Source organism: Phoxinus phoxinus (assembly GCF_949152265.1).
Source record: "Phoxinus phoxinus genome assembly, chromosome: 16".
Lineage (NCBI taxonomy): Eukaryota > Metazoa > Chordata > Actinopteri > Cypriniformes > Leuciscidae > Phoxinus > Phoxinus phoxinus.
Window position 1 is genome coordinate 27033485 of NC_136891.1, and position 12148 is coordinate 27045632.

At 35.9% G+C, this 12148-nt stretch overlaps 1 protein-coding gene across 4 annotated transcripts in view; it reads right to left on the reverse strand.

Annotated features, from left to right (window-relative positions):
- Positions 1 to 12148, reverse strand: part of kcnh5a (potassium voltage-gated channel, subfamily H (eag-related), member 5a) — a 139158-nt gene that overhangs the window by 69951 nt on the left and 57059 nt on the right. For 3 of the 4 annotated variants that reach the window (XM_079639699.1, XM_079639698.1, XM_079639696.1), the window contains 2 exons: positions 9894 to 9986; positions 5414 to 5843 (listed from right to left, as the gene is read on the reverse strand). In XM_079639699.1, coding sequence (XP_079495825.1) covers positions 5414 to 5843; positions 9894 to 9986 — 523 coding nt within the window. The remainder of the gene's footprint in view (positions 1 to 5413; positions 5844 to 9893; positions 9987 to 12148) is intronic. The other variant, XM_079639697.1, reaches the window with a different exon arrangement.

Genomic DNA, 12148 nt, shown 5'->3' on the forward strand with positions numbered 1-12148 from the left:
CAGATACTCAAGCTTCTGAACAAGCCAACAAGCAAAGTAAAATAAGCTATCTTCTCATATGCATGCTCATGTTTGCTGTGGGGTTGTTAACAGATGCTCCTGTTGTTTGTTGACATGCTGAGAGTGAACAGACACTTGCTGACTTTAATGTCACTTTACGAGATGTGATTCCATTAGACATAGATCTGTTTCCTCTGATATTGTCGGCAAATGTCTCCCCTGTGCTGACTGTAACAGTCCCCTACAACAGTTGATGCTCAAAGATAGCTCAAAACGAGCCACTGGGGGTCATTACGGGTACTGTAGAGGTCTATGAGATGGAGAAACTATCATATTGGTGTACCAGGAACACATAAACCTTTGGAAAGCCCCTGGGTGAGACCATTACTGCTGACTGAACTGTACTGCAGTAGCACTCTGGTCACAGCCAAAGGTATCGGTAGATTCAGGACCTATAAGACAGTGGTCACATGACAGTGTGGCTCTAAGGAGTCCTGGTACACAGAGCATCAGTTTCCTTAGTCAGCACACACTATAACTCTTATACTGGCAGTATTAAAATGTTGTGCTGCTTGGATTCTTCTGAACTACAGTCACGCATGTGTCTTACACCCTGAGGTAACATGCTTGAGTGCATGAGGTAAAGAGAGGGAAATGTGTTATGTAATGTATGTTTTATTAATCAGTTCAGACAGGTCTTAAAGGAATAGTTCACGCAAAAAAAGAAAATCCTATAATTTTCTCGTCCAACAGAACACTTTTACATACAACAATAGTGAGCAAAAATGACTTGAGTCCTGGATCAGTGAATAAATCATTCTTTTGAGCAATTCTTTCCAAAGAACTGATTGATTTCATTCAAAATTCTTCTTTAGCATTGTTGTATGTTAACATAAACTATATAAAAAAAAATAGTTTTGATGCTGAAATAATATAAAAATGAGATCGAAATTTTTTTAAAGGGGTGGTTGATTTCACTTTTCTAATTGAAGATAGTTAACTCCACATCAGCAACATAAGTGTATCAACTAACCATTCAGAGACGTCCTGTTACATTCTACATGTTGTCACTTCTTCTTGAGTCTCCATCTTTGTCTGACTCCGTTTTAACATTATTAAAGGCAGAACAGTTTCTATCATTTTAGTGTGTCTGCATGAGGTAATAGCAGCTGCTAACACACACAAGCTCTTGAAACCCCGCCCTCTGCAGCAGCTCATTTGTATTTAAAGGGCCAGGCACAAAATGGTGCGTTTTTGCAAACCCTTAAAAAGTGACAACTTTAACATGATATATCAAAATATCAGTGGGGCATTTTGTGCTAAAACTTCACACATACACCCTGGGGACATCAGAGATTTATTTTACATCTTGTGAAAAGGGCATTTTACCACCCCTTTAAGATAAATTTAGAAATAACTGAAATGAACTCTTTCCCCGACAGCGTTTTCTTTTCTTTTTTTAAAGTTGTCAGCCACCGCAAGCATTTTTCATTTTCACCAAATTTTCATGGCCCACATAATATTTTGTTGTATATCTAAACGTATGCAATATATCAAAATGTTGGTGATCGCGTTATTTTACATATTATTATTGTTTCTGCTTCTTCCCCGCCTGTGTTTTGATCAGTAGCTCATTTAAGCTCATTTAACATATGAATAAACACTATAACAGTATATAAATCATATTAAAATAATCATTCAGAAACAGAATCAAAATGTCCGATTGATTTATTCACAATTCAGAGTTCTAATAACTGACAGCAATTCTCCAGATAACAGCTCACTGGAAGTGAACATGCAGTGAATATAATCACTTAAATTTTGTGTTTCATAGAATAAATGTCATATGGGTTTGGAACAACATGAGTAATGATGGATGAACAGTCCCTTTAAAGCTACACTGTGTAATTTTTTAATTTTTTAAAGAACTTAGCAGTTCTTTAAAAATTAAATGTACTCATTAATGTATAATTACTTCTACCAACTAATCAAGTATTCTCGTAAGCTTAGAGTCTGCCATTATGTACGAGTGAGTCGCTCGAATGGTGGAAGCCATGTTGCACCTCCATCTTGAAAATACATTAGCCAAAGAGGGACATACCTGGAAATTCAAGCTTCGCCTTTCACGTTTTTACACTCAGTGGCACCGTGACGAATGCGAGGGGGAGATTACTCGCGACTGCCGGCAGATTTGAAATAATACGGCCACCGTAGGTGTTAAAACGCCCTCGGAATAAGAGGGGCTGGAAAGTAATAATCAGTTGGTAGTCATATACAATTTCACCTAATTGCTCTTTCTCAGTCCCACAAAGATACATAGAACCCTAGCAAGTCTAGAAGCCCAGGATTTACATTTTAACAAAGAAGATTTATGCAACAAAGGAAAAGAACAAGAGTCTAAACTGTAGCTCGATGTTTCACTTAAATAAAAAGGGCCGGATCAGCAGCTGGCTTTGCCATGGTGATTAGTCTAATGGTAATTCCACAGATCTAATATAAATCCAGTCCCATTCATACCATGCATTAAACATTTATTCTACAAGACCACAGAAAAAGTACATCCACATGTCCATGATTAGCACAAATATGACTCTGCGAACAGGCAATTAAACTCAGTTTGTGTAAATCCGCTGGCCTTTATGAATTCATATGGTTCATTAATGCAAAATGTCTGCTTCATTTTAATTTAGTATAGGATTTGGCTAATGCAGTACAACAGAATACCACGCAATGCACCATATTGTAGCACTGTGAGATAAATCCACAAACAACACACGACTTTCTCCCCATCTGCTGTCATTTGTGTTCGCAGAGAGAAGTATGACAAGAAACTCAGACGGTGCAGAACAACCAAGCAATAAACCAACGGCAAGCACTGCACTACTACACATCAGGAAATGATTAGCACTGCGGCCCACTACCGCTAAATCTGATCTGAAGCCAGCTGTGCTTTATAAGCTAGAGTCTGCCAAATTAAACTACCTTTAGTCAGCTTTCTAATTAAAACTTTAAAGCTGAAGCATGTAATTTCTACACTAGTGGCACTCACTGAAGTCTAAATTAAATCTCATACCACAATGACATACTGAGCCACAAGTGTCATACTATTCAAATAAACATAAATTTTGTAGGGGAGTAACAATATCGTGTCGCAATATATCGCAGTACAAAAATGCATCAATATGTATCGTGAATAGTGACAATATGTATTGTGTATAGTTTCTTATCATGTGTAAGAAGAAATTCAGGTTTACAGAGTTTTAGTGTCAGTACTGCATTAAACTATATTTATGTTGAATATAATGTATAATAATGCAATGGGGGAATATTTGTGGGTCCTGATAATACCAAATGTCTTGTTACCAGTAAAAAGTGGCCTACATTATTTTAAATATAGCCAGTGACAGAGTGCAAAGATGTTCGTCTAAAATAATTATGTATTTTCAGCTTCAGAAACATATTTTTATGCTGGTGTAACCATCGTTCTGTGCATTGGGTTATCAGCACCAAGTCCAAGCCAATTCATTTCCACACCCAATGTAATACCAAATTTGTCATTTTAATCAACTAGCATTTTTTGTTAACCTTTTACTATATGTCTTGGTGTATCACAATAATACTATATCGTGAGTTCAGTTTGTGATATGTATCGTATCCTGACATAAGGGTATCATTACACCCCTGATATTTTGACATTTTTTAAAGAAATAAATCTGAAGAACTGTAGTAAATTTTATAAATAAATAAAAAGTTTGGATTATCTTTGTGTTTGTGTGTTCATGGAATAAAGACTGCTTGCTAAAAGATCCTCACCTCTCCTCTTCCCTGCATACCCGTTACTATAGCATAACAATAAATAAATAAATAAATAAACAGGCTCCAGCATCCCAGCGACCCTACAAGCAGTTTGGATAATGTTTTTTTTTATGTCAATTTATATTGTTGAATTCTATTTATCTTGTAAGGATGTTTAGATATTTTAGAAAACTAGACAAAAACACTCATTTAGAAAAAAATGTTTTTTTGCAGTGATGTTTTGAAAAAGGAAGGTAGTATATTTGCATAAAAAATTACACACTTCACCTTGAACTGTAATCTAACTGCCATTTAATTTGTCAGACGTATTGCACAATATGTCTCTTCCTAAAGGATGTATTAAGCAGTGCCATTATTTCCCACTGACTCACTCATGGCTGCATACCACTCGCCATCTCAGCCAAAAGCTACTAGTCACAGCTTAGTTTACTGTATCTCATGCTATCTGTTAGACCTGTGGATCTCTAAAGGATTACTGATGGAACTGCTCTCTGTAACTCAAAAGCTGACATGCACTGCTACAGTGCTTAGGATCCTTGGAGAACTCTGAAGATAACAGCAAGTGATTAGGTGACGAAGAGCAAAGTGCGGCGTTACAGTCTGAGGAGGTTTAAAACCCGCACAAGCTTATTCATTTTTTATCAAATGTAGCAGCTTAGAGAGAGAAGTTTCAGGAAATGTTTTCAAAGATGCACCGCAGGTCATATTAGGACATGATGCAAATGTATTTCTAAACAGAAATCAAAGAAAACAAAAATATATCAAATTATATGATGTTATATGATACCTATCAATGTGTCTGCAATGCTTTTAAATTCCTGACATGCGCTGATTGGTGAGAATATAATAAGCACTCCACTGATGCTAATTGAAGCGTATTCCCAACTGAGAAGATTAGCTTAAACCGTACAGAATGCGCTGATATAAAAATTATGGCCAATATTTCAAATTCTACACTATTTTGTCTAAATAAATACAAAACATTAAAAACTAAAATCAGTTATTTTAAATGCTATTGGTTAATTTAGGTGTATTTAAAGTATATTTTATCCCAATGTACAGTATGAAAAATGGATATTCCTTTGTTAAAGCTGCAGTCCGTAACTTTTGGCACTCTAGAGGTTAATAAACACAAAATTGTAGCCGGAGCTACTTCTCTCTTTTTATATCTGAGTCACACACGTACTGGGCTACACCGCAGTGGTACGACCCGACCGATCTAAAATAGTCAGAATATAACACGTATTATAGGAGGACCGTAGTGATTCAGGATAATACAAAAACACGGTTTGGAAAATGGATTCATGATGTACTCGCTCATTATATACATTTTGTCAATTTTAAACACAAAAAAAGTTACGGACTGTAGCTTTAAAGTTTTTAAACATTACATTTAAGTGAGTGTTAGAAGATGGCATATAGGCAATCAAAAATGACCATGTCTAATCAAATATACAATATTGAGCATTACCCAAAACATCTCTAATATTGGCCAATAACCGGTACAACACCAAGATATCGCGCATTCCTAATGTCCGTGCATTAACCAACTTTCTGATGAAGCATGAAAGCAAAGAAACCATTTAGTGATACTTACAGCCCACCATCATCATGGCCACAGAGAAGATCTTCTCCCCGTCTGTAGTTGGTGCAATGTTCCCAAACCCAATGGTGGTGAGACTTGTCATGGTGAAATAGAGAGATGATATGTAGAGCGTGTGCTTACTGGGACCACCCTCCCACTGGCCAGAACCGCTGGCATTGTAGCGGTATGGCATGCCAATGCTGTTAGCTAACTGATAAAGCCAGCTGTCCGTCTTGATGCTGTTGGTGGCCTCATCAATGACCTCGTAATCTCCAATGCTGTACCAGATGCAGGCCAGCCAATGTGCCACCAGGCCAAAGACACACACCAGTAAAACTAATACAGCAGCACCGTATTCCAGATAGTGGTCCAGTTTGCGTGCCACTCGACCCAGGCGGAGTAAACGCACCACTTTCAATGAGCTGAACAGGCTGCTGAGACCCTGGCAAAGAAAAAGAGAGATGGTAAGAACATGTTAAAACTAGCTGGCCTACAGGCTAAAGAAAAAATAACACCAAAGTAAGATTACGAAGATCTGCCATGAATACATGCAAGTGTGCACACCTTAATCATAATTTTCAAAAGGTATTTTTTTCCCCCACAAACTATTAATTCATGAATATTACCGGTATGTATTTTGGTGGGTAGTATACATGGAATTTATTTCATGAAATGACAGGGTCTGCAGGTTCTCTTTTATAATTTTGTTTTATGTTTCCCCCGCATGTTACTACACACTGGTCGCATCAAATGACTTTTGAAAACAAAGATTTTATAATGTTTAATAATATAAATGAATATATTATTTTAATAAATTGTAATTATAATATTTTTAAAACTGCTTTACTGTTTTTATAAGAAATAATAATAAAAGATTATCCCAAACTAGCCAATTTTACTTTTGCAAGTATTTAACTTTTACTTTTTTTCCCCATTATGATATCAGGATAGTTGTATCCCCCTTATTTTTGACTTACCGGTAATGCCTCTAAAAATTCAAATTATGTTTTTTTTAGAAGAGTTGTATTCAAGTCATTGTATGTAGCAAAATAAATGTATGTATTTTTAAATAATAATAGATCCATTATGAACAGAGCATTATGAACTCTTTATATTTTACTTATATGCAGCACACATTTTTGCTTAGGTTTGGAATATTACATGCCTATATGTGTGCAACATTAACATACAGTATCAGAGTGAAAAGAAAACAATCTGGGTTTAAAAAAAAGCTTACAAACCTAAACGTAAAGATGTATGTATAGGCTTATATTCATAAGGTACACTTGAAAGGCTTAGTTAATACAGATCATGAGTTTAAAAAGCCAGGTGTGGATTTCAAGGTAAGATCTTCCATGTTCACTAGAACATGAATAATTCCATGTTGATGGGTGTCATAGCTCCAGAGACCTGCTCTTTCAGCCTATAGCCACTTTGATCAGACACCTTTCATGTCAGAGGAGCAGGAGAAAATGGATAGCTAGGTTCCTTGACTGATCCTACAACTCCACAGGGCACATCCAAAGAGAATCTTAGATCTCATGAGTGAACACCGTTGTTTTATTGATCAGGCAAATTCTTCTAAGCTTATGAAAGATAACAGCTAATGGTTTGGATGTATGTTGTCTAGTCTGTGTCATTAAAGGGTGAAATAAATATAGTCTTTTTGGCTCTGAAAGCAAAATAAAGAGGATGCTTTTACTCAGCTACGCCCACACTTGCACTATATTCCTTTGAACAAAAGCTTAAGCATTGCTTGTCAACTTCAGGCCAATGCAGATTATAGGTCTTTAAAGAAAGAAAAAAAGCCCACTCTGATTAACATATTTGTTAGAGTTTTCTTAACGTACACAAATACAGCATTAACTCATTGGTAGGCCAAATATGCAGACATTTTCTACAGTGAATGTGGGGGAAGATCTAGACTAAATATGGGGTTAAAACGAAAGTGCTATAATTCTAAAGGGCCACTAAGAAAGGGTCACAGTGACAGGTTTAATCACTGGAGTTTGCTTGCTAGTAGGCGTTTCTAAATGCAATATTAAAGTGCATCAGGAATCAGATCACAGGACACAACTGCTTGAACTCTCTTACTGGTTGTAGTTTTTGCTTAGATTGCTTAGCATCACCAGTGGTCGCAGTCACTCCCAGTGAAAATGAAAGACTTAGGGTCACACCAATATTACAATTCTAGTCAATACGATAGTTTTGATAATTGTTTATATTATATCATTAGGCCATAATTATATTTATTTAAATCATAACAACTCTCAAAATAGTTTTAGCATGTTTATGAATATGGAAATGTTAATGTATTTGGCCTTGATGGACTAGATCTGCTAGCATTGACTTGCTACTAAGGTTGACACGGTACCAACATTTCAGTAGTCGGTACCAATACCAGTAAATATTTGCAATTCTCTGTACCAATTTTGGTAACCAGAGCAAAAACTGTTGAATTAAGTATATATATAAAAATAAAAATAAAGTCTCATTTTGTCCTGTCCATTGGTTATCACTGTCAATCATGGCAGTTTCTGATTCAATCGTGCATTAAAATACAGTTTCAAAAACTAAACTTGTATTCAGATTGTGAATGGGTAATAAACAGAAAGCAAGAGCATAGTCATCCTCTTATTTGCATCGTGTTTACACTTTGTAGGTTATAATGAAAGGATTCCTGCACACGCAGCTCAAGTTGAACAAACTTTCATGCGCTCAACAGATATGATTGTGATTGGCTACAATGCTCAAACTTATAAAAACACGGTGTAAATAGAAACCTTTGACACTCAGAGGGCGCTCGAACATAAATGAACGAGAGCATTTGAAAGCAGTTTCTATCAGCTTTTACCAAATATACCTGGCACTCAGTACTACCGGTACTGAAGAAATGTTGTTAGTGTTAACTTTTTTATTCTAGTACCGACTGGTACCAGTACTACCGGTACGGTAGATTCACAGACTCGCTGCTGTGAGCATGTGAGATATGTTGTTGCTGCATAAATAAACTTGCAGCTCTAGGCATGTGGAGCTGGGGGAGGTGGAGGATTTTAGAGGAACTCTGATATGTTGAACAAGCAATCTCATTGGCTGCAGGATCAGCAGAGGCCAATCAGCTTGATGTGATTGCTTACTGACTGGATGTATAAAGTACCTATCAGTCTGTACACTCTAGAATTCATGGCTTAACTAGATTTAAGCCATGAGTATTATATGATGGCCAATAACCAATAAATCTCTGACATTAAAAAATGTATAATATTGCATTAAAACAAATAAAAATAAAACACTTAAAAACCTAAAGCAGACTTAAATTCTACAACGGAATTTAGGCTTCACAACTTTATAATGTAGAAAATGAAAAATGGATATCCATTTTGAGATATGCAAACAATTAAATATTCAATAACTTTATTAATAAGCATTAATAAATATTAATTTAATATTGAATAAACATGAGAGAGCAGGAGCACGTATAGAACTTTGTAATTGATCTTAAATGTTTCAGTCAAATGTATTCTATCTTCCAGAGGACAACTGGTAGGTTATCTGGAGGAAAGAAACGGAACAACGTTCTCTGCAGACACTTGATGGAATTCACTTTTTTAATCTGGCAGAGTGAAAACGAGGGGGTGAGAAGTAAGCATACCTAATTGTTACATCCTCAACAGCTTTGGACTGTCAGCCCAGAACTGTTTATAAATAGTGACCGTGATATGTACCTCACAGGTTTAATTAGCATTTCCTCCACTGAGGATTTCTGCTTTTTTGCTCCAGCCGTCACATAATCAAAAGGCTAATTTTCAAACATGCTTTATGTTCCTGAAAGGAGCAATTTTCCCTAGACAATGACACGGAGGAAGGAAGGTAAAAATAGATGTGTTCATTCTGCAATATTGCATGAAAACCTAAGGCTTGTATTGCGCTAGCAAAAAAACTGATGCTAATTTTGCCAACACAGTCAACTCCCCAGGCAGAGCAGCTCTTAATGGATACTTTCCCAAGTAATTGATCATTTTGAGGGCCTATATCTAATTTGCAACTGTGCTTATATAGCATTTAGTAAACCATAAAATTCTTTGTTTTTGTCTTTGAGGGCCAAACAGATGAATAGCTGAAAGGGTGTGAAAATTAGAAGGTTATGCGTGCTCATAAATGTTCAGTTAGATGTGACGACCCCATAGATGTAACATGGGATAATGGAGGAGAAACGTTAATGCCTATTGGTGAAACATGTTGTGTGTGGTTGTGTGTGTCAGGGAGAATGAAGCTTGCGCCATCTAATTTGAATTGACTTGCATCTAAAATCACTTTAGATAAACAAACACACTAAGGGGTGCAGCATTCAGAGCAACATTAGCATAAATTAGAGAGCCATTAGTGCATCTCTGCTCAACATTGAATAGGGGAGAGGTTACTGAACTGCGGTACAAATTAGAAAATGGTGCAGAAGGGCCATAAACAACACAAGAAAGGAGTGCGAACTTACAGGCAACACCGAGTCCTCCGCACGTGTGGCGTTGCGTGAAGAGTGGGCTGTAGCTGGCAAGTGGCCCACCGCAGAAGAGTCTACAATGGGATCCTAAGTCAGAAAGACAGAGGCAGACGTTTCGCATCACGCCAAACTGCACTGGCGCATGCATATAATAAGCTCAGAGATGGACTTCAGGATTCAAGAGACCCATTTACAGATATTAGATCTGGACAGCAGCACACTGAACGTGTCAAAGTAATTATTATGAACAGAACAGCAGCTGTAAGCAAATCAAGATACTAAAAAAACACAAGCGTTATATAACAAGTGTCATATAACAATAATTGATGTACCTTCTGAACAATGGATAGTGTGAAATGATTAAAGGAATAGTTCACTTGAGAATTCTGTCATCACTCACTCACCTACATATTGTTTCAAACTTATATGACTTTATTTTGTGGAACAAATAAAACGATATATATCAGAATGTCCATATTGCTCTTTTCCATACTATAAAAACTATACAGTGACCAAGTATATAGTGACTGTCAAGCCACAAATGTGTATATAATGTTTTGTTATATACCTCCAGACATAAGAACTATATATACAGTATACTGTATATATAAGAAAGGAGTGTGACTATACTCCTTATATATATGTCGGGAGGCATATAACAAAACATTGGAGAGCTACTTCCTACAGTAAGTGTAAGAGCTTCTTAATTTCCTTTTATTTTCCACAAAAGACAGAAAGTTTGGAACAAGATGAGGGCTAGTACAAGGCAGAATTTTTATATATATATTTTTATTTTTATTATATATCCCTATAATATGTGCAGAAAAAGAGCAAGTATTTTACAACACAAGTCAAGAGACCGGAATAGCCATAGACAGGGACATGTGGTCCACAGGGGACACAAAGACAGAACAGGCTTCAGCTCATAGGAAAACATCTGACAGCTGCACATCAATCCCCATGACGGACAGTCGCACTCTTGTCAACTGCCTGTGCCTTCAAATATTTATAACACACTTTGCAGCATTTTATTATGAGCAGATTTTTTTTTTTTTTTTTTTTTTTTTTAAACAAAAAAGTTTTCTGTTTGCTAAAGTTTCAAGGGCATTTAAGAGCATTTACTAAGCAGCAAATAATTTTCAGTCAGTATTTTTGTAATTTAAAATCTAATAAAAAAGATTCTTAAAAAATATAATTTATATTTTCATTACTTTTATTCATACATTTTTCTTTCCCATTGGTAATTTGTTTTCCCAGGTTTTTTGTAAAAAAAGAAAAAGAAAAAAAAAGTTTGCCAATGGGATAAGGCATTCAATCATTTCAACATGATTATTAGTTATTGAAAAAATAAAGACTTTTAGTTTTGATAAAATTGCACTGCCATCCTCAAAAACCTCTTTGGTTTTCAGGGCTCAGTGGGCATCTAGAAATAACGTCTGCCAGCTCAACAAGTGTCCTGTTGAGATTGTGGTTTGTTTCAGCTTTGGGAGACAAAACAGAATTGGTTGGGGGTCAGCTAAAAAAACAAACTGGGTATGACATTTCAACAGCAGCTGTGTCAGAGACCATCAGCTTTCATAAAAACACACTCTGCTGGTAAATGTATTGCACAATATAAACATATTGGCATGATGTTTTACTCAACATGTCCTTTATTCCCTCCCTAAATTCCCTAATGCTTTTGGGTTTGATCAATCAAATTTTCTATTTCTCCTTTGTACTCTATCCTTTAAATTCTCTATCTTGATCTGTTTCCTTCTTTATTAAAACTTCATCTAAAGCTGTCTTAGACAGAGATCATCTCCTCACACTATTAATAATAAAGGTTCTTATGGTAATTTACAGCATCATAGGTTCAAAGAAATTCCTTCTTATCAAGAAACCATTTTTTACAGTATTGAGTTGCTATTGCTCAATGAAATAAAATAAAAAAGTCTTTGATATTACATTACAAGTTTTTCACTTCAGCTTATTGGTTTCTGGGGCGGGGGTTTAACGCTCAAATCATAACTTTTTAATAACTGGTGGCTGTTTTTTGACAAGATAATGACGTAAGGTGTAAGAATATCATAGGCTCTGAAACTCGCAAACACAGTACATTTGTGGAAAATTATTATTTAACAACATCTTCCACTCCAAAGATTACAACACACAAGTGGCTGTAATTTTGTTTGATTTTAAGCTTAAGTGTATTTCTTTGGATTTCATTATATTCCTAAAATTATGGTAAACTAAAAAAAATCCCAAAA